Here is a 23652-nt window from a genome sequence, read left to right on the forward strand (position 1 = left end):
TTCTGTAAAAACTGTGTTTCATTACACACATTGTTGCAACAAATGAAGTTTCCCTCCCTGGAACTCATTAGAAAGGACTTTTTCAAGTAAATGGTACTACTTCCTTAACTTTTCCTAGAGACAGACAATAAGTATCAAATAAACAAGTATCAAAAACAAGACCAATCCCTAAATACAGAAGGGTTATTAGTATTGGAAGCATCCTCAGAAAGTACAGGCATTGCAGATTCCATCTTCATCAAAGGTGGTTGCAAATTACTGTAGCTCCAGACTGAGGCTCTAAGTCCAACCTTCAGATTTTTTCTGTGTTGGGTGAAATGCATGTTACAAGGTCTTGCTACCACCATTGCTAATGAGACATTAAAAAAGCAGAAAAGAGTAATTCAAAGCATAATCAGAGGAAAACACTAAGTCTGGATGGTTGTGAACCTGGAGGCTGGTGATTACCTTCTCCTTAAATAACCAATGTTGTCTTGGTGACCAACATCATTCCTTCCAGCTAAATTACAGATGCTTTATGCAACTGAGGAGTCAAGCTCTGTGCCACAAGGGAGTTCTCGATAAGGTATTTTCATTTACCTTTAATGCTATTTCATTATTCTGAAGAAAATCCAAGTGGTTTGCCTTCTACTGCAGAATTGTTTTAGTGAAATGGTTGCACATGTGTTTTAAGGATATAAACTGATAAAGACAAAATTATTATACGGTGAAACAATTTAAAATTTATTTTAGCCTCTTATAACAGAATACAGAAGACAATGATTAAATTAACTTTTTGTTTTGAGATTTAAACAACACTCACAATCAGTAAGGTTATTAATTTTCCATTACTTTGAAATTTTAACTGTACAGCCTGAATGGGCCTTAATTTTCAGAAGAACTTCACTGACTAACACAGTCATTTATGGCTCATTATAAGAGTCAAAGGAGTTGGTATAAACTGAAACAATATGGAATTTTTCTAACTTTAATTATGAAAGTAGTAATGATCAATTCCCTCTTACAATTGAGATAACAGTTGAAATATTTTTATTCAGCAAAGCTATTACAAAGGATTCTTAAAAATATCTCATCCTTGGGAAATATTGATTAATCCATGTACTGAAACAGACAGAAATTTGTCCCAGACAGAACAATTATTCTCAAAGACTCAAACAGAGCCACCCACAGTAAACTATGTTTTTATATACTCTGATTTACCTCCAGAGTTTGATAACCTGGTATATCACATAATTACACTTTATAAAAAGCAATTAGTAACTGTTGTCTGTGTCGGAAATGTCTCTTTCCTCTCTTTAGCACTTCTTGTCTGATTTTGTGTCCTTGAGAACAAGTTTGAGCTATGCAAAATTATGCTGAAGGTTCCAGAAACTTGAAAGTTGTTTGAATAATAACAAAAAAAGCCTATAATTAGCATGCCTTCCTCAACTGTGAAATTTCTTCTAAAAACCGATGAGAAGATTATTATCCATTGGTTGATCTTCAAAAATTAATCCAATTTGTTGGGGTTTTTTTTTTTGTTCTGTTGGCTCTAATATTTTTAAACATCAAAGCAGTGAAAAAATACACAGAGCCAGATTATGTCATCCTTACTCACTCTGAGTCCCATCAGCTGCATGCAATCCCAGAATTCAATTAAGCTACCTGTGAAGTGAGACACTTCTCAGCATGAGAAAGCACTGAAGCCCTACATGGTGATGAAGCAAGGTCACTTTTGTTTCCATCTTCAGTCACTATCCAGAGAAGCTATTCAAACATTCCTCCTCCACAGCCTTGAATCAGTCTACAGGATAAGTTGTTCTCTCTCTTTTTTTTTTTTTTTTAACAAAACAGAATAATATTGTCACTTATCAAAAAATAAAAAAAAAATAAAAAAAAAGGACTCATTTCTGCAAATCACAGATTTTTCTTCAAAAGAAAAAGAAAAAAAAATTTACCCTGCTTCTTGCTGATCCACCCCATAGTGCTCCAGCTCTGTGCCTGGAAGTGGCTGCACAGGAGGGGGTGGCAGGGGAACACTGGCCCAGGTTGAACCATTATTTTTCTGGGGCTTGGCAGTATTTTTGTTTTTCTTCTTTTTCCCTCCTTTGCCACCTGCAAATCCAAAAAAGAAAAACAAAATGTTAGAGCTATAATGTGGAAAAAAAAGGCCAGCTATTTACATTTCTTTGACAGAATTCTGATTCCAGAGCACATGTCCCAAAAAAGATGATGTATTTATATCTCAGCAGAATCAGCATCAACGTGCTAATGCTGTCACAAGGTTATAAGTAATAAAAGAATGGAATGAGGAATATTCTGAATATTTACTGAAAAACACTTCTTTTTAAACCTCTTTACATTTGTACCTGAGTACTGCAGAAACAAGGAAAGACAGGTTTTCTTGTATAAGAAATGTATTTCCTGTTTTATTCATGTGCACTTTATAACTTCTTAAATTCACTCTTAGATAAAATTATAATAAAACATAGCAAATGTCAAAAATTTACTGTGATTGTAACACAGTTTGCAAAATCAATTTCTGTGGAAAACACAGAGGTTAAGGACACCATCCAAAAAAACTGTCATTGGAGTCAAGAACTTTTAAGACAATAGTAAATTGTCAAAACAAAAGGAACAGGGTTTTGTTGTTGGAAATTTCCTAATTTCTGGGCTTTTTTTTAAAGAGTGGGAAGTCATGTGTGATATTTTAGGACTGACTGTTTCACAAGATTCAAATGCCTTGTGCCACTGTGGAGAAGAGGTTCTTTTTCTGATATATAGCTCTAATGGATAAGGCAGAAATGCAGTGAGCAATGCATTTTGGTTAAACCCTCTGCTCTTATTGTCCTTGGATCCACTTCTCCAGCTGAGACACTTCCATTTGTCGGAGAGTGATCTTACAGAGAAAGCTCTCATCCCACTTGGTTTGCTTCTTTTATTTTTCCCTGACTTCTTTTTCTTGTCTGGAATTCATTAAGAGGAAGAATGGCTCAACATTTCGAATCCCTTGACTGCTTGGGGACTCATCTATTTTTTGGAGCTTTGTTGTGGCTTTCAAACTCTTTGTTGGATGGAGGAATGGTTTGTCAGATGCCTTTTCAGTGGGGTACCCAGCTGCTCTCACTCATCCCTGGCCTGTTGCAGAAAGCACAGTCTAATCCATCTTACCCACTGATGTCTCTTGATGATTTATAAGGATCAGCCAAAAAACCCTCATGTAAAAATGAACCAATGAATCAAGAAAGCCACAACTGACTGGTCAGGGAGGGTGGCACAATGTGCACTGGCAGGCAATGCCTTCTGTGCCATGGCTTTAACTTTAGGCACAGAGAAACACAGAAGGAGGTGCAATTCTAGCAATAGAGACAAGGCCCTATCATGGGACTGTTTGTCCTTTAGATGGTGGCTCACAGGCTTTCTTCTGTTATCTCCAAATGTCAGCTGGATGAAAACAGGGACAAATGGAGAGGGAAGAAAAAGGTGATTCTGTAACTCAGAAGTAGCCAAGACTTCTCTTTTCACCTCCTGCTATAGAGACAGGCAACAAGCCCAGCAATATTTCTAATCGACCTGGCTGGCAGCACATTGGAAGCGAGACTTTCCACTACTCAATTCCAGACCAAAGCTCTTCCTTCCTTGTTTTGGAGTATTTACAGTAAGTCCAGCCAAGATCCTGTGATTCACTATGTGTGAACTGAGCTGATATTACTTCTATTAGGATGGAAAACAGGCTCTTCCTTCCGTTTGTAGCCTGGCAGAAAGGACAGCTTTCTTGAAAAGGGAAAGAACATTTTAACCAGTGAAAAGAAACCCCAGTGACAGTGGAGATAGAGGAACAAATACATGAACCTTCTGGAGGGAAAGTGAAGCTTTCAAAGCACAGGTAAGGCTAAAAAAGTGGAGTTAGAAATAGGGTCACTGAACAGTGCAAAGAAAGTAGGTTAATTTTAGTTTGTGGGACATGGAGAAAATTTTTAAAAGTCAGCAGGAGTAGGAACCAACAAGAACTAGGGCAGGAGGGGCTGCTTTAGGAGAAAAGCACATGCACATATTTTTATATTGCAGGAGGATTTAAACTAGGAACACACAGAGAAGGGAAATGCAAAGAACAACTTCAGCTTAGAGATTAGTTGAGGTGGAGAGGAAGATTTTAGAAGTGTAGCATCTTGATGATCTTAGGAGACTGGTAAAATGTAGGTTGACATGTGGAGTCACTTGGATTTTGGGAATTTCAAAGAAAGAAATTAGAGATAATGGAGATATTAGAAGGAGTGAAGCAGAGAGACAAGGGACTTGTTCAGATGAAGAAATGAAAGAAGAGAACTCCAAGGTCATTAATGGTTGAGGAAAGCAGTCTACACTGTGCAGTTGGGCAGGAGATTTCTTTTCTGTCCCCATGGACAGAGTTATTCCACTGTCAGACTGGTGGGACAGACACTGAGCACATAAAGCCTGATTTGTGTTTGAAAACTGATGCACCAAATCTTTGTTTCCCCATAGCAACAAAGCCTGATGCTTCAATGTCTCCTCACACTGAAATTCAATTATATTGTTTAAATCTCTAGGTGAATCGGTACTGGAGAAAGATTTTGCCAGCTGGGCTGCTGATCCTAGTACAGATATAATCTGTGCAAACTATAGCTACAAAATTTCCCTGCCTCATAAAGCAGTTGAGGTTTTAGCTGCTTTCCATTCCACAGTGGGACAGGGATTCTCATGATATTCATGTAAGAGAGGCAGAAACTTAGTCAGAATAATAAGTAGTACCTAAAGTGCTAACCAAGGAAGTGAGAGAACAAATCCCTGCTCCCCCTGATGGGGACTACATAATCAAAGCTGGTCTCTGACTCCAGTGATGCTCTAATTATCAAACTATTTGAAAGTCTTCCCCAGTTTCTTCAGTATTACAGACATAATTATCCTGTATCAAAGGCATAATTAGTGGGCAAGGGAGAGCAAAACACTGACTCTGCAGTCCAATAGTCTGGCACTCATCTGAGCGCTGGGGCATCCAGTTTTGAGCTGCCTTGATCACAACAAGAGTGCCCTGGCCATATGACTGACTATATCCCAAAGTTCCCTAGTGTCATCAGAAAATTCACTTCTGGCTGAGAAACACTACACAGAATATGTTGCATTTGAAATATTTGATCAAAGTCCAGCCTTTGATCAAAAAGGGCGCTTTCCAGTGACACTTCCTATTTTCTGAGAAAATTCTCAGGCAGCCTTAGCTGTCAACATATCTAAAGTGTGATACTGCCCTCTGATACCTGACATATATGTGCCTCAGTACATCAATTTCTGCATTTTCATGCAGCCTGGGGAGCAAGCTGATTTCCTAAGCTACTTGTCAATATATCTCACATGCAAGGAACAAGAAGCTTTCTTGAAGTATTTCAGCTTCCAGATACCTCTCTGACAATGCCAAAAGCCTATTTTTTGGTCTCAGTGAAATCAGCTAATGCCACCCCTTGAGAACACAAGACTTTCAAACACATTTGGCTATTTGAGTCATGGGCCAATGATAATAGGCTTCTTATCTCAAGATTCAGTTTGAATAGTCATTTAAATTGACATAAAGAAGTTATTTCTATGTTTGGTCTGTTACTGGGAGGACTCTTCCAGCTTAAAGTGGAAATTCAAAAAACTGTGGGTATATTCTGAAAAATATCAAAAAGTCCTTTCAGTGCTCTCATATTTCAGCTGGGTGAAATCACAGATTTTCATCTTAACTGTTGCCTTTTCAGTTTTTGTCTTGACAGAAAGAAAAAAAGACAACTATACATAACATAAGCAACAAGTAAGCAAAATTAAAGAAATCAAGAAACAAGGTGTGCTCAGATATAACACATAACCACATGTACTATGATCATTTTCATCTGATGAAAATGCATCATGTTTCCAATAGAACATGCAGCACAAACATAAAATTTACATCCTGTTTGTATGCAAACTTGGCACCATTTGTTGAAACCCCAGTCACCTTTCAGGGCCCTACAAGTATTTCCAACCTGCTTCATTGAGGAACAGCTGGTGGGAATGGGGTATCTGCTACAACTCAACAAAAATAAGAATCCCCTCATTAAGTTCAGTGTGGGGAGACCTATAAACTGAGGATGGATGCAGAAATATATTTGCTCCACAGATTGTGTCAGGGAAATGATGTGACAAGGCGAGGCTGGCAGCTGCGCCGACAAGCGCGCACATGGAAGGACTCTCCAGTTATCTCCAAGTAGGTCCTGCAAAAGGCTTTTTTGTTCCAGCAGAGTCCTGTGTGGCACTGTTTGCTGATGGGCAGGGACTCTCATGGCTATCCTCCACTGGTGCCTGGGAGGTGTTCTGCCTCCCTGGCGAGCCGCTGGCCAACACCCCTCCGTCCCTCGCTCCCCTGCGCACGGCGACAGAACCAACCTGAGAGGCTGCCACTCCTTTCGGAGCTGTTGTGGGAGCTGGTGGTGCTGAAATCCTGTGACTGGTTGTGTGGCAATCTATTAGCCAGTCCCTCAGCCACCCGGTAGTCAGGGATGTAAAGCAAGGCTAAGGGTTAAACGGCAGAGGTCACAGTGGCATCGTGGGATTAGTCGACAGCACAAGCACATGCGACACATGCAGTTAGCGAGTCGGGGCAGATGGGGTGGGGGAGGCAGGGTTTAACTTGGTTGTTTTTAAAGGTACACCTACCCTAGTCTAATGGAAGACAGATGGCTTGGTGACTAGCACAGGACAAAGAGCATTAAAAGCACAGTGCAATGTATTTTGTGATCAGGTGAGGTTCAGCACACATGCAAGGTGTGCAGGCATTAGTTCAGGTCAACATGAACAGTGTCTCACAGAGCTAAAAAGAATTTTCTAATTCATGCACAGATGATACGCGATACAAAGCCAAGGGCTCAGGAAAATAAGAGCTGTAATTACCATTGTTGCCTTTGCCTTGGTCTGGGAGAGAGTAACCAAATCCCATGAGGTCATTTTTTTGCTGAATTGAGCTTTTCCACTGCGGGTCTGGTAAATCGACGGCCAGCTCGTGGATGCTGTTGGAATGCAGGATCTGGGTGGTGGCATATGGCGTAGCCTGGGTTATTTGGCTGGAGCTGTTGTAACTGGTTTTGGTGGTGAAGTCGATGCTGCTGTAAATGGCTCCATCAGAAAGCATGGTAGCAGTTTTATCTCCTTGCCCTGGCACTGGTGGCAGCACATCTGAGGAATGAAACAAATCACTGAGGCACGGGAAGCCTGAAAGTACCAAGGTTTAAGCTGAGAAATAAACGTGTCATTTTGCACGTTTGCATTTCAGCTGAGACAGGCCCATGAGCCAACGAAGGGAAGATGATGTACAACCATGGCCAAGCTATCAGCATCTGTGACAGCCCTACCACTTGTCCTTCACGTCTCGCTGCCTAAAACCATCTTTTTTTTTTTTTTTCCTTCTTCATACCTTCAACTGTGAAAGTGAAGTTTGGAATATTTCTCTACTGAAGAATGTTTTCAATTGTTCACTCTATGTCAGAACCAATGAAACTGTCTGGGCTTCAGGGAAATGATGAAAGGAGAGAATTTACAAATCACGGAGGGAACTTGCCCAGCAACTATGTAGAAAAACTCTCAAAGTAATTTTTTAAGGGCATCACCTTGATTTCCTTAAAACTTTCTCCATCAGCTTATCTAATTTTCTTTTTGACATTAGCCAGTACATTTCTTCTTTTCAACAAAAGAAAAACCTGACCAAAAAAAGTTATTTCTAATACGTGAAAGAAAATTTGATATTTGAAGGGATTTAGGTGATCAGTCTCTCAAAATGGCAGAACAATGTTTATAATGGAGAACAACTTGTATAAAATCTCCAGTACATTTACCCAAAAACCATTACAGCATATTTAACTAAATATCTGATGAGTTTTCCCAATATTTTGAATCCTATCCCACACTGCTATTTGTATCTTTGATCAGTTAGACTGGCAGTCTCTCTCCTTACTAAACACTGAAGTGACCTTTGCTGGTGGAATACTAGCTCTAGAAACTGAGACTAGGGAAGTGTGAAGAATCTAATGATGACTAACAGGATGTCCCAAGGAGAACCACAGCTTAGCAGACAACCCTCCTTCCTGCTCTCTCAGAAGTCAATATCTCAAATGGTACTATTTTTACAATTTATTTAGACTCTGAAAAGTTGAATCAATTCCAGAATGTACTTTAAAAAATCCTTCATTTATATGCCATTTTCTTTCTACAGCCAGATGGCAGATACAGGTTCCAACTGTTAGATCATTCTTGAGATAATGCATACTCCTATAGTGAGGATGTTCAGATCCTATTCTAGGGATAACAGCCATTTTTATGTACCTTAAGCCCCAGAAAGAAAAGATGATTCTTGCACTTATTCAAGGCTTTAGGCTCAGTTCCAAACTCAGATGTGGGTTTTGTGCAACCTCCGGGAATACATTTGTTCTCTCACTGTCTCAAAGACTTATCCAGCAGTGACATGTGACACCATGATCTCCTCACACTGATTTGGTATTTTTTATTTACTTTAGTTTTTTGGGGTTTAGCATTTTTCTCTTTTCCTGGGATGAACATTTAGATCATAAAACTACTTTCTTTTGCATTCAGGTGTGCTACAGTGAACATTTTAACATTGCCCTAATAACATCTTCAGTCTCAGGGCAGCAACATAATATTAACAATAAATATGGCAATAGCAAATGCTCAGCAGAAACACTGCAGAAAGAGAGATTAAATTTGGGTCTGTCAGCATGATCTGGTTCTGTGTACAGCAGGGAAATGGGCACAATCAAGTATTTAAAAGATCTTAATTGTATTAACTTCTATCTGCAGATAAATTGCAAGTACAAAAAAATTACAATTAATGCAAGCTATAGCCCATATTTAAAAATCATGTTGTTCCTACCTGCATATATGCAATGTGCTTTCTAGGGGCAGTACACAAACAAAAAATGCACCTATGTGCAAATACAGCATGAGATATGAGAGACAAATGCAGTCCTATTTTTCTTGCATTTCATCCACAATATGAATATTTCTCCTTTTTACAATCAGTTCCATCAAAGTATAATGCCTTGAAGTTTAGTAAATAAATTCTGTTGTTGATGTATAAAGTGAAGTAAATCCAGCTCAACCTGTCTGTGTTGGATTTCAAGACTCAAGGAAATAAAAACTAGCAAAATGCTCATCACTGAAGTGCTCAGACATACATCTGTCTTTTAGTGCATATTTCTGGCAACTGAAGAGGTATCATCTCTATATAGTCATTTAAAAATGAGAACTATTCCTGTGTACACACTTGAAAGGAAAGTTGCAGAGCTGCCCACCAGCCAAGGACTTTCGGTCATCCTTACTGATAAGCTGAGGTTCTCCAGACATTCTGGGAATTTTCAGTACAAGCACGGATTACTTTTTTGACCTCAGTGAGATGTATACATTTAAGCACTCAAAGAACTCTTAAGCAGAGATTTTATAAAGTGCCATAGTCACCAAGTAAAAGTCAAGTGTGATTTCTCCAGCAAGCTGTCATAGCAAAAACACCACACTGTACATTTCAGACCAAAGATGAAGATGCTCTTCCCACTGGAAACTTTTGCCAAAATTCTCCAAAATCCAACTTTTGTTTGTAACTCTTGAGATAAATGAAACAGTGCTGAAATACTTGTGCAGGGAAGCTCTTCCTTGCTGCCTTGGAGATGCAACACCATTTTGTGCCTTGCATGACTCCAAGCCTCTCAGCTGTGCTTCCCACTCACAGCCTTGCTCTCAAATACCCGTCTAGGACAGTGGATCTCACTCTTGAAGGAAATTTTAGGACTGCCTGCCTCAGCTTCTGAGTTTCCAGGGTGAGTGATATCACCCAACTCTTTTTTAAAATTCTTAAAGAACTTTTATGTTCTTAGAGACCTTTCAACCAGTAAAAGAGGCCCAAGCTCCATCTCCATAGTTAATATTCCATCTCTACATGTTAAAATCTTCCAATCCATCTTTAATGCAGAAACATCTAATCTCAGCTTCTGAAACAGATAGGGATAAGTGATCCCAAACCACCCAGAATAAAAGTTGCAGCTCAACTGTAAAGATCATGGGTGGAATTAAGCTGCTGAATTTTAAAATGCAACTGTTGTATCTCTTGCATGAACTTGGACCTATGCCTCATGCATATTGAGGCCAAAAATTAAAAACTAATGCTTCCAATTTCAGTTGTATAGAGCCAAATACTAAAAGAAAATAGTAATTTTTCTGTATTATGTGGGCTTAAGAGAAGATGGAAAAGTACTGAAGGGTTTTATTTTCAAGCTATTCACAACAAAGAAGCTGGCAGAAATTCAGTTGCCTTGTAAATATTATCAAAAGTTTTGCTTGCTCTTAAATATTTTTGACAAGAACTTTACAGCATTTTTATACAGAATATAAATCTAGTGTGTTTTGTTGTAATTTTAAGTCACAGTAGTCAAACCACAGGCAAGAGGCTTTTCACAGGAATGTATAACCGGTATGATGAATGGTCTTCAGAAGCAGATTCTGACCAGCATGCAGAATTAGCTGTGTTATCACAGAAACCAAGGAAGTAACAGAGAGAGGTGAATATTACTATGACTTTTAAAAATCCCAATCCTACATCTTAAAATTCCCATTTGAGATAAATGTTTGAAATGAAATAAGCCCTCTAAAGATTCCTTCCTCATTGTAACAATACATCTTTAGCTCACTCCTCAAAGGTGCTCTCTCAAGTCAAAATGGAAACAAAACCCTAAAAGATCTTAATAGTTCCCCTTTATGTATCCTTTCCTCAAATGAAAAAGAAAGTTGCTTAAAATCTTTGAGATTTTCTTCACAGATTATGGTTGGGACTGAGAGCAGGCCCTCAGCAGGAAGAGGATGGGTAAGGTGACAGCAACAAAGTTCTGGTGTCCTTCTGCTGAAGGAACATCTTTCCTGCATCTCTAGTGTTCTCCTCTGCTCTTATGGACATCCTCCATCCCTGGCTACACTGCCCTGCATGGCACACTGCTCATCTCCACAAAAAAGGGAAGGAGGTTGAGACACAAACAGATTTCCCTTGATACCATAAGCAGACCCTGTCTCACCACTGTGGGACAAATTACAAACCAGACCTACATTTTTAAAAAGCAAAAAGAGATAAAGCGAAAGGAACATTTTAAAGTCAATTTTCAATCAAATCTAGAAAGGAAGAAACACACAGAACTATAATGATAAAAATATTATACAGCATTCATCATAGATGTTAACAAATGGAAGTCCATTTGATAATATGGAATAATAAAAGGAAACTTACCTCCACGACCAAAATTCCCAAGATCATTGGGTCCACTAGTGCTGTTATTTACTGGCAGACTTGTGGCAGGCCAAGAGTCTGCAAGCCAAGGATAACTGGGGTCACTGGCATTCAACAGACCTGGTCGACTGAAGCAGAATAAGAAAAAAGAGATATACACACAAATATATACATATAAAATTACAGTACCTGTGAGATAAGTAGTGATGGAAAAGGGCATATTACTGTTCTTCTAACACCATAGGTAACTAACACTTTAGGAGACTTTAATTTATTTCAAATTACAACTGTATAGCCTTTGATGATTTAAAGACCTTGAGCAGTTAATTAAGGTTATATACAAATCAACTTTGTCAGTAGAAGAGGGACTAGGCATCCGTCGTGACTCTGCCAGAATCCAAATGAACTCCGTTGTCTGTGTGAAACAGGAGTTAGGCAGCACCATCATGGGATCCTACGCCAGGGCTGAATGATAAATTACCACCTCAAGGGAGCCATCACTCAAACTGATTGCTCCATATCAGCCATTTCCAGGACTTTGGGCTACTATTTCTTCCTTCCCTCGCATCCCAAATGCATGCCTGTCATCTACAGGCTGGTAACTCTTTCTTCGAGCACTCTTGGATGGTTTAGAGGCACACAGGATTGAGGAGGATTAATGGCAAGTCCACAGCTATCTCTGCGTGCTGCTGCTGCTGCACAGCTTTCACATCCCTGTAATTCCCACTCTAAGAGCAGTGTTAAACAGGGAGCATGGGGAAAGAGGAGGCACGTTTGGGCCACGAGGCATCGTGCCTCTCTCACCCCAGGATAAACCCAAATTTAGCAAGGCAGGTGGATTGTTTGTGTTCCTGTTCAGTGGGGGAAACAAATCATTTGCTGCACACACCCTTTCCTGCCACATGAAAACAAAAAGCTTCCCTGGGTTATTAAAGCACTGGTGAAGTTGGAGCAGCATCTCCCATCCCTGAGCATTCCAGACCCCTGCCTGGAACAATCCCTAAGAGAAACATCCGTTCCTATGGCAACGGCAATAAGACGGCCCAGCCGCATTCTCGCCACATCCACTCGCTCTCATTAGGCCTAATCTCTTTTTGCTAAAATATTGATTAAACAGGAGATTGGAAGTTATTACCAGGGCCTAATTACAATCTCCATATTGGCAAAGGGAAAATAGATGAGGATATATGGGCCCGTTATCAGCTTTTATCAATTTCAATTGAGTAGCCAAAGTTGTGGAATCCAGTCCTATCAATCTACAGCCTATTCATCATCCATGAATCATTTATTTTGTGATCGATTAAGTGTAATTGTTCACTCACAGCAATTTAGGGGGAGCCAATAAGGAGTCTTAAACAACAGCAACTTCATTTGCTAATGTCTAATTAATGCAATAAACATCCCAGTAACAAATGAACACATTCTTTTTGATATTTACTACTAATTTCTTCCGGGACATCTGGGAGATATGAAACATCTGGGCTTGTTTCTTCCAAAGTGCACAGCAGATAGGTCATTAAACCTTGTGGTAGGCTATTTAACTCCTCCTAGAGCTATCAGTCTTCCCAATGATGTGCTATGACCCAAGTGCATCACCTATAGCATTTTTCAGATCCCTTACTTTAAAAATAAACACAGTGGAAACAGCTTAATACAAAGAAACATACCTTCCATTGCTCATTAGTCCTCCATCTCCTCTTTGGAAGGTGACTGTGTTTTGGTTGGAAAAAACAAAACAAACAAACATACACACACACATATAAGAGAGGGAAAAATCAATTAGTAATAATTAAAAGTAACAATTCAAACTGCTCAGTGTCCGAGGTGGGAGGTCTCTTGGCATCATCCCATAATAAAGTCCAGAAATGACAAGAAGAGGCTCAAGCACACTGGGGCCACAGTTCATTTAGGATTTCACTGCACATTGCTGATTGACAGCACATTACTGATTGCTCTGCACCTTGCAAGGCAAAGCAGCCACCTGGGCAAAAGGCCTGAATCCACCCCAGGCCCCTTCATATGCAGACTTTGCATTGCAAGCCTGAGCCATGTGATCAAATTGTTTCCTTGGCATGCCTCTGCCTCAGTACATCATGACATTGCAGCAGTGAGTTAATAACATCATGTCGTAATGCAGTAATATAATGTCACCACACAAATATGTCATTTCCCAGGACAAACACAAAGAGGTGGCAGCTCTATTACAGCTGAAGGGATGGAAAAAAAGCATCCAGCTGCACCTTTTCCATTGGAAGTACAGTTTAAGAACCAGCACCCACACGTAAATGCACACAAGCCAGTGCCACTGGGAGGAAAAAGTGTTTCCAGCCTTCCATCCATGGGGGATGCCAAGGACATAATCAGAGGGAGACAATTGTTTTTATCTCTCCTTTCATGGGTGTTTGACAAAAACCAGCCTCTCCCTTATCTATCTATTAACAGGATTACATTTCAGGGCAATATATGTAAACCCACATTACTGGTGAGATGCTAATTGACAACATTTGATGATCTTTTCTGAAACACTGAAAAAATATTTTGAATCCAGGCCAACAGACTACTCTGGTTCTCAGTGGCAATATCCCATTATTTATTGTCAGGCATAGATAAGGCAGACTATTAAATTATGCCAATGTCCTGGACACCTGCAGCCTTAAAGGCCTCTGACTGGATCAGGGTTTGAATTTCAGTGAAGAATGGAAGAGTTGTGACCAGCTTAATTTAAAATAGACCTTCATTTAGAAATACTATTTGCCTTTGTAAGACAGGTGGTCCCATCAGTAAATTATAGCTCAAAGAGTATTTGCAAGATTTTCCAAGTATTAGTCCAAACTACACTAACTCAGGATTAGGCTTTTTCTTACACACTATTCTAATCAGACAAAATTACTACAGCCAATAGAAATTCTGTGCTCATTAAAAAAAAATAAGTAATGACATAAAGCCACTGGGAAAACTCTTCTGATACCTTATAGAATCCTCGTTACTTTATTAACTCCTAGGGTAATTTCACAGTGTACATGCAGCAAAGGGGACAAAACTGGCCCCTCTGGAAGCTCTGCTGGAAGAATAGTGGGGTGATTAATTACCCTTCACTGCACAGCAGACTAATACCAATATCAAAAAATCACTGCAGTCAGATGTCACATCAAAATGGTTAATAGCTGAATTTTGAAAGGGTGTAATCAAACCAATTAATGGAAAGAAAATCAAAATGCAAGTATGGAAAGTACTAAATAAAGGTCTGCTTTGAAAAACAAGACATGGTAAAACATTGTGGGTAATTAATTTTAGAGGCACTGCTACTTTCATTCACGTGGTATCTAACAGGCTGTCAAATGACTTCCACTCACTGCTTAAAAGTGAATAATCTGAAGTGCTATGCATATCATATGTGATTATGCAAAGATGTGGAGACTGCCTGGCTTTTTTTCCAAGTATCTTGGTCAACAGTACATTAACTGCTGTTTCCTTTCTCCTCCTCTTCTCCAAATTTAATACCTGATTTCTCCAACTTTCTGCATTTGCCAAAGTGACAAGAAATAAGGAAAACGAGAAACAAAGGCTTTGATTGTTGTTTTGATAACAACCCTTATAAATAAAGTTTACAGATCTAAGGGAATGGCAGTATTTTCTGAAAACTGCTTGGATTAATGCTCTTGTTTAGACTGTCATCTGCCAGAAATTATTTTGAGGTAATTTTGCTGCCACTCATATAGCATGTACAGGTGTGTGAGCTTTTAAATGTGCATGTCGTATGAAGAAAAAAAAACCCCAATAATATTTGTGGTCTATATAATATTTATATCCGTGTGTACCTTTATAAAGCAAAGCTAAAACTGAGGAACTAGCAGGAGATTGAATGCTATTGCATGCTGCCATTACTAGCAGCAATGTTTGCCTGACATATTTTATTTTCTGTGTAGGCAGGTATGGAAAAACTCCCAGGCATGCCATGAGAACTTCATCAAGAAGACGTGACATAGAAACCTCTTTGCTAGAGCCATAATTGCTGCAGGTTGGCTGTGGCACAAGATATTGCTGAGAAAAAACAAGGATCACAGAATTTGCTCCTTTTTCTTCTGTGTGGTAGGAACTGTTTCCTGTTTTGTTTTGTTTGTTTTTATATCCTGCGTTATCTTACACCCTCCCAATATATGCATCATCTATAGAAGAAAGGTTCAGCTTGCAGTGACATTGTTTTTCCTAGGGAAGAGTCAGTCTTGTTGATGTGATGTGTATGGTGCTAGGAAGGAAAACAGTTTTTTTTGTTTACCCTTCACCCTGTACACCAATGTATTCATGGTCATAATCTCAATGAGAAAATAAACCAGAAAGCATTCTATTTATTTAATGTGCTTGGTGTAAAATGCTTTGAAATACCAATTAAGCTTGCCAAAATTCTTCTTGAAGTGTGGCCATGTCACTGGGATGCTGCAAAAACTCCTCATATTCCTGATGCCATCCATAAGTGGGCTACCTGAGGCTGGATAGTGAAGGTGTCTTTTTTTAGCATCAATGTTGTGAAAGGCAAGACAGCTAACAACAGAAGATATGGTCAGGCTGCCAAAAAAAGCACTATGTTTATCATTCCTGCCATACATTTTGTCAGCATTTTTTCCTGCAGTTTGATTTCTGCAATTACAAAACAAGTCTAAACGCCTGAATAGGAGCATACTTAATGCAATGCAGGCTTGTAGATGTCACTGTAAAAATAAAACACAGACAGCTGGCTTTATTCATCCTGTCTCCACTTCAAAAAGCAGCAGAGCAATTTCAAGGGGCAATGTAAGAGGAGGGAGGGAAGGATGTCCCTATCACTGACCCACCTATCTTCCTTGCTTTTTATCACCAAGGAAGCAAAAAAGCTCTTTCAGCAGTCTTTGCATCTGATACATGTTCTTAGAAAGGCTGAAGACCTGCAGGGATGAGATTGGTTTTCAAAAGAAGATGAAAAAATAACCTCTGCATTGAGAGATTTTGAAGGAATCCCCACCAGCCTATACTTCAAGGACTGCAAAAATGCAGAAATATAATCCAAAGTGCATTTGAAATGCATAAATATTTCAGGAAATTATATTGTATATATTTGTATGAAAACCAGCATTTGTTAAGGAGCTTTTCACATGCTTTTTATTAAATATATAAGGAGGTACCAAAACCATTTACTAATATTATTCTGACAAGGTTAAACTTAATCTTCATGCCTGCTAGAACTGGAAAAATATGAATGTATAGTAAGTCGACATTCTGAGGCAAGAAAGCTTTAGAAAGCTTTAGAAAGCTTTCTGTATGCCTATCTCTAGCAGGCCACATTTTCCTACTGCAAATGAAAACTTTAATGTTGCCAGCCAAGTCTCATTCCTTTTACTGATAAGCTGTTCCTCAAATATGAATGTAGATTAATCCTCTTTTAATAAGCATTAACTCAGAACAGATAATCAGCACATAAAAATTCCATCAAATCTTCTGTCTACCTTTGGATGATTCTGTCACATAGTTTATCCTCATTTAACAGTTTCAGGAGTTGCACATAATATGTGTAACATTCCATGATTCTCTATCTAATTTTAATTCATTTTCTATTTACTGGGTTTCAAAAAATCTTTAATCCCAAGAAGCACTAGTCACTAAATAAGCTTACCTATTCATAAGTTAAAATACATATTTACTTTTTTTTTTTTCATGACTGATGGCCTAGACACTTGAAAATACCTGAATACTGTGGTGAGTGGGTACTGGCACAACAAGTTTGAGGGCACAGGAAAGATAAGCATTAAAAAAACCAAACAAACAAAAAATCCAAACAAGCAAACAAACACAAAAGATACCCTACCCAAACACTGCAGCAGTACTTTAGCTTTCACACAAACTCATAAAAGTGAGACCAATCCATCCTTTATATTACAGGAGAAATGTTTGAAAAGGGATTACAGCTGTGTTTAGTATCCTTGTGGAAGATTTGGTTTTGCTGAGAGCATGTCATGGTCACAAAGATGCAAAGTCCTTGTACAGATGGTGACATTACTACTTACCAACACTAATATAACAAACCTGTTAGCTAAATTTTATATTTTGTAGCACTAATATTACTGAGAATCAAGGGCTGGAGAGTCATGGTGCAAAGGGAAGTGGAAGAACAGTGACATACAGAATTGTGGCTCAGTAACTACTGGAGTCAGTTCAACTGAAAATAACTAAAAAGATTTAGCTGTGATTATCAATGTCACTTTATTTGTGACCATCTGAGCCATTGATCACTGCTTATGAAAATATTCACAAGACAGAAAGCTGAAAGTATTGAACTCAATCAGTTATTCTGTCCTGACACAAATCTTTACAAACTGCCTGACATTTGCTGTTTGCTCTTCTCCCACACATGCTCCAGTGGTATAGTCTCAAAGCAGGAATTGTACATCTCAGGAGCCTAATAATGTTAGCATTCAAAAACACATAATTGTGTTTTTTACAATTGTTCTATTGTATACATAAATTTAGCCCCTCTCTGAATTTCCAACATAGTTTCTCACTATTCTTCTTATGGTTATATAATAATTACATTTAATTACTAAACAGTCATCACATCTAACAATTATATAATTTATCATACTGCTTACGCAGGTGCAGTTGATGTGGGAAAGCACAAAGCCTAACATTTCAGATTCTATCTTTAACTTTTTCCACTATCAATAACAGGATAGAAATAACAAGTGGTCTTAGTGAATGACCCATAATCTGCAAATGACCCAAAAGGACATTTTAAGCAAGTAATTAAAAAACTGCACAGATTTGGACTTTTAAACAACTATTTTTAGTGTTCTATGTTCTACACACATGCGAATACAGATGAAGAAAAATAAAAATATTCACATCAGAAATAACAGGGGATTTTTTCCTGAGTGTGAAATGAAGTAAGTATATAATTGTTACACTAATAGATTCAATTCTCTACCTAATAGATTCAATTCCCCACCACACAGTTAAATCTGTGTGTTCTGCAACTCTCTGAAGGAAGAATTTAAAGCAGATGTCAGAACAAAAAATGTGTACCTTCTAAATTTAAGTATATTCATATAAATTCGTATAAATCTTTAGTAAAACTTCACTGACAGCTGTCTCTGAGGAGACTCTGAAAGCTACACACCACTGTCTAAATAATTGTATCTAAACCCAAACTATTTATAAACCATAAACCTTTGAAGGGAACAACATACAGTTGTGAGTGTCAAACCTCCACAAGCATGTCTTTCTAAACAATACTATCAAGGGCAAATTCAAATATTAGAGAATTATCAAAGTTTTTTATGGAACTTGGAGTCTAAAGATAGGAAACATGCATTATGTTCTTCCATAAGGAAAGTACTTTTTTAAATTTAAAAAAAAAATTTGGACTCGATTACTGGAGGACTTAGGTCCTCAATTCCTCCAGAAGTTAGTACAAGCCAGGAAACAGAATAGTTCTAAAAAGTCCACAAGATGTCAAAATTGCTTTTAAAAAAGAACATTTTTGGCAGTACCTCTGATATATCCCAGTTGCCCAGCAGATGTGGAGCAGCAGCATGAAATCATGCTCAGACCCTGTGGCTCCAGCACAGCCCTGTGTCATGCCAATTCATGCCACAAACAGAACACTAAAAGTGCACCACAGTTCAAGACAGCTGACAGAGGCACAGTCATAGGAACCAAATGCAAAGATGTATTTAGTTTTGGAAAAAACCCTATGCTGTGTGTCAAAGAAAAGGCAGCAATGTCTTTAGAGTGGGATGTGTTGTGCCATAGCTTACAGTAACCTGACCAAACCTGCCTGGAAGCCAGGGGAGCAATCCTGAGCCCCCAGAGCTTTTCCACAAGGATGTTTCTCCCTCAGAATGTCCTGGGCTCCTGGGGCACACAGCACCACCTTGGTCATCTGCTCTGTCCTGCTAAGCTGAACACAAGCTGTGGCTGAAGACAAGCAAGAGAGAGAAAGCAGCTGCTGAGCATGAGGAGACTGCTCTGGTAAAGGCAACTGAGGGGCCAAGCTACACCCAAAAAATTGACAGGCTTCTGCTGGAAAACACCAAGATTTATCATCCTTTAACGCTGTAACGCTGAGGTACAATTATTTTTGAGTTTCTACATCTTGAGATTAGGTATGAGAGCAGAAACAAATTGTTTGTAGTAATTATTATTTTTAATTGTATACTCTATTTTTCTTGACTATTCATATGTTGAATAAAGTGTTTGCAACCTGCTGCTTCAGCCACTCTTCATTTATCCTTCACATATTTTAATCATGCTTATAATAGTCTATTGCATGCTATCTTTTTAAAGATAAGAAAAACTAGGATACCAGCTCTGAGCTGAGTAGTAAGAAAAAAACCCAAATATTTCAATTCCAAAAACCCTGTAAAGTCAATGAAAGCATCAATTAGTGACTAGATTGCTTGAAGGGCTAAACACCTCACAGTAAGGCAAACGTACATAATTGAGAGCTGAAGTAGAAGAAAGTTTCTTTTCTCCTCTTGGATCTGCTAAACTGTTTGAGCTTTAAAATCAAAATTCAGTTATATATGAATAATGCTTGTTTATGTTAAGTTAATTCAAGCATCTGGTCCTGAAAATTACTTTCAAAACTGCATTTCAGAGAGTTAGGCAAGTAAAGTATGCAGATTTATAGTGACAGAGACATTGATGGTGGTAGATTTTACTTTTCCCTGGAATCCAGAGGAGAATGAAGGCTACATTTTTATCACAGATAGGCAGCCAGAGTATTTCTCCTTGTGTTTGGTTTTAATTCCTCATATCTCACATGTTCATAAACACTTTGACAGCTAATGCTTGAAATGGTGTGTTGGTGAGGTAACAGACAGACTAATGGACAGTACCTGCAGGGGTGAAGGTGAAGGACTGAACTGCAAAACAAGAAAGCAAACACATTGTGAGTTACACACCCTGACACAAAGAGCCAATTGCAGGGCACGAGTTTCCTCTGGAAATCACTCAGGTGGGGTTGAATATCATAAGCAGGACATAACAGCTGAGCTTAAAGCACCAACCAGCCAGCAGCCAATGAGAAATGATGGTTGGGAAGATGAGCAGTGAAGTTTGACAGTCACATCTGAAGAGTCTCCGTGAGGACATGCTGTACTCCAAGCTGTAAACATTAGGATGAGCTCCGAAGCATGATCTGTTATCCACAATGTCATGATGCAATCCATGTTCACATCACACTTAGATGCAGCAAACGCCGTGAGAAGGAATGAGTTGCACGAGACATGCTGTTCATAATTATTTACAGCTATGCTCTCCAAGTTATAACAGACTGCTCTCAATTCTCCCTCATCCCAATATGCCAACTCACATGCAGGACTAATAATCCTCCTTTTAAGAAATATCTAGTCTCAGCTTGTGTCCAAAGCTTTAGGTAGGACTACTTCCTAAGAAAAATAACAGCACAGCTGTCTCTAGAATGAAAAAATCTTGGTATCTAGAACAATATTTCATGTATAAGTGTTTGAGATATATATTAATTTCTCAGTGAAAACCACCCCACCTCTCAGAGAGTAGAAGTTACTGCTATTAAATGAAAGAAAGAAAAACCACCTTGGGACAAAGCACAACCCATGAATAACAGAGATCACGTGGTGACACAAAGTGAGGTTCCACTAAAACCAAGAAGGTCCAAAAGCCACTGGTCTCTCCTTCCTCTCTTTCCACTGCTCACCCTCTTGTCCTTTCACAAAGGCAGTGGAAAACAAATGCAGCAGGAAGGATTGAAAATCAACATGGAATAGTTTCCTGCTGGTTTAGTGAGCCCAGTCAGAACACTGAGGAGTCTGACTGCGGCAGAGCTGAACTGGGAACAATTTGGCTGTGACTGATTGTTGGTTTTTGGCAAGTTGTTGCTCAGCCATTTAGCAAACCTGAGCCCTTGGTTTCACATTTGATGACTTGTAAATAGAAGGGCACTTGTGTAACTTACATGTGATATAATGTCATCATTAAATATCTTCTGTTTTGAACTGGGCAAATATTTTCTCTTTTTAAGTGTTAATAAGAACTACAAGAGAATCTGCTGCAATATTTGAAGAATTGGGGTTTTTGTGTGTTAGGCTTCAGAGTAACCCATTTTATGACACATCACCTGACTTCCCAAAAATCCATAAGAATCCTGAAAACAGAATAATATGCAAAACAAATGTTGGGGAAAGATGAAAATATTTCATTTGGCAAGAGTATTTAATTTTAAAAATGTAGGTTTTGAAAACTAATTTATAACTGGAACAAACATTAAATGAAAGAGAACATTTGAAGATGTTCTGCCTCCGAGACAAAACTGTTTATGGCTTCTGCCTTAGGTAAATTTTGACAACACTTCCCTATCTAATACATCACTCTTCCAGCTACAGGTATGAAGTCACTGATTAAATACCTTCATTTATTTGCCATGCACATGGCTTCAGAGACATGGAAATGCACAGGAAAGAAGACAAAAACTCTTTAACTTTCCTTGTAAGTGTCTAGTCTAACTCATATTTGAACACACAAATGAGGCTGCACTGTCAACAGAGTGCCTTCTGAGCAAGGGGGAAGAGGAGCAGCTAATCCTCTTTGTACTTTTTTGATGCTAGATGTGCTGGAGATGTAAAAATACTGCCTTATGATAATGATGGAATGTGGTACGGAGCAATGCATTTAAAGCTTCTCATACACCAGCAATTTCACAGCATACATTTAAAACAAGCATACAGAATTCACCCAGGACACTTTTGCTGTAAGTTCAATGTGGTTTTTAGGTAGGTTTAGTAGCCCCTGTTCTTTTTCTGCTAGCACCTGCTGAGATGGCAATAAAGTCACTGCTCTTACCAGCATAATTGCTGAGCCCCTTCCTCTTCTTTCTCCTCCAGTAGAGCCAGATGCTGAAACCCATGAGGATGACCCAACAGGCACCACCAATGCCAGCTATGAAGGCAGGCTGCTTCACCACATCAGTGATTTGCTCAGTTATGCTGTTGTTATTTTCAGTGATGACAACTTCATTACGACCTCCTGCACAAGAGAAATTGAACAGAACGTGGTTATTCTGGACTCTGCAATGCATAGTGGAACAAATTAAACACACAAATTAAAGTCTTCTAAAAAATAGTAATGGATCTCAAAAGAATTACCCACAGCAGAGGAACTGTAGGAAGTAGCAATGCACACCACAATCTCAGTGTTTCTAGAGTAAATCCATACCCATTTTGCAGATATATATTTGGAAAGACAGACCCATAGCACACTCCCAAGTAATCTAACAGATGCCAATCCAGAGCTTTTTTTCTTTTAAATACACATATTTGTTAGTTTGTTTTTCCATAATTGTAGACAGAATTCAATAATGAGAAAATGGATCACAGGAAACTGATAAAAATATAAATCAAGCAATCAATTAATAGCTTTTTCCAAATGAGTAATCCAGATACAAAATATGCTACATTAGAAGAAGGCCAAAAAGTCTTACTCAACTCATTTTTTTTCCCTGAATGCTAGCTTCCAAATTTGAAATGAAGAATAAAATAAATACACTTTCTACTGGGGCAAAGATGCATTTTCCAGCAATTATTTCAAGGGAAAAGCAGGTCATACAAATTCTAAGTGTGCCATCTTTGACACAGTTAACTGTAAGCACTGAACAATCACAGCAACAGATGCTATTTTTTTCACCTAGAATATGCATGCAAATTCTTAATATCAACCTGCAAGAAATAATTATTACTTGGAGTACCAATTAAAGTGACATGCATCAAAAAATTGCTATATAGGATCTTAAATTGTATATTAAAGCAGAAAACTGCAAATTCCAGTAAGTGTTCCTGTTGGTTTTTTGCCCCTCTTTCTCTAAAAGGGAACTTTTCTAAAAGAAAAAGCTTGGCATTTAGCTTGAAAACAAATGTTCATAAAAATCTGAATGGAAATCCAGGAAATGCTAAAGCATATAGATCCAGGGCCAGCACTTTCAAATTGTCAAAAATAGTTACTTTTAAAATTAGGAAATGCAGAACATATTTTTCTAAAAAAAAACCCTGAATTTTATTCTATGCATATTTTACATAAACTGCCCACATCTGCAGTTTTGAAATTCATGAAAGATTATCCACCATTTCCAGTAAAAGCATTTATACAGCTCAATCCTTGAAATGTTTATGCAATATTACCAGATGCCTGCATGCACGCTGAAGAGCTGCAGGAGTAGCTACTCTATTGAGACAAAGAAGATGTAAACAATATGATTCTCAATTATGAGAGCCTATCACACACATAAAGGTAGTTGAACATTGCAGTAAAACACTGAAATGGTCACTTGGAGGAAATTATTAGAAGTATTGTATCACTGAGCCATGCTGTGA

The 23652-nt window shown here is 38.5% G+C and overlaps 1 protein-coding gene across 5 annotated transcripts in view; it reads right to left on the reverse strand.

Annotated features, from left to right (window-relative positions):
- The window catches only part of ROBO2 (roundabout guidance receptor 2), an 866123-nt gene that overhangs the window by 40935 nt on the left and 801536 nt on the right, over positions 1-23652 (reverse strand). For 3 of the 5 annotated variants that reach the window (XM_058019192.1, XM_058019189.1, XM_058019190.1), the window contains 6 exons: positions 22130-22312; positions 12949-12991; positions 11282-11409; positions 6898-7179; positions 6394-6519; positions 1938-2094 (listed from right to left, as the gene is read on the reverse strand). In XM_058019192.1, coding sequence (XP_057875175.1) covers positions 1938-2094; positions 6394-6519; positions 6898-7179; positions 11282-11409; positions 12949-12991; positions 22130-22312 — 919 coding nt within the window. The remainder of the gene's footprint in view (positions 1-1937; positions 2095-6393; positions 6520-6897; positions 7180-11281; positions 11410-12948; positions 12992-22129; positions 22313-23652) is intronic. The other 2 variants (XM_058019193.1, XM_058019191.1) reach the window with 1 other exon arrangement.

This window comes from Melospiza georgiana, chromosome 2, assembly GCF_028018845.1.
Source record: "Melospiza georgiana isolate bMelGeo1 chromosome 2, bMelGeo1.pri, whole genome shotgun sequence".
Classification (NCBI taxonomy): Eukaryota; Metazoa; Chordata; class Aves; order Passeriformes; family Passerellidae; genus Melospiza; species Melospiza georgiana.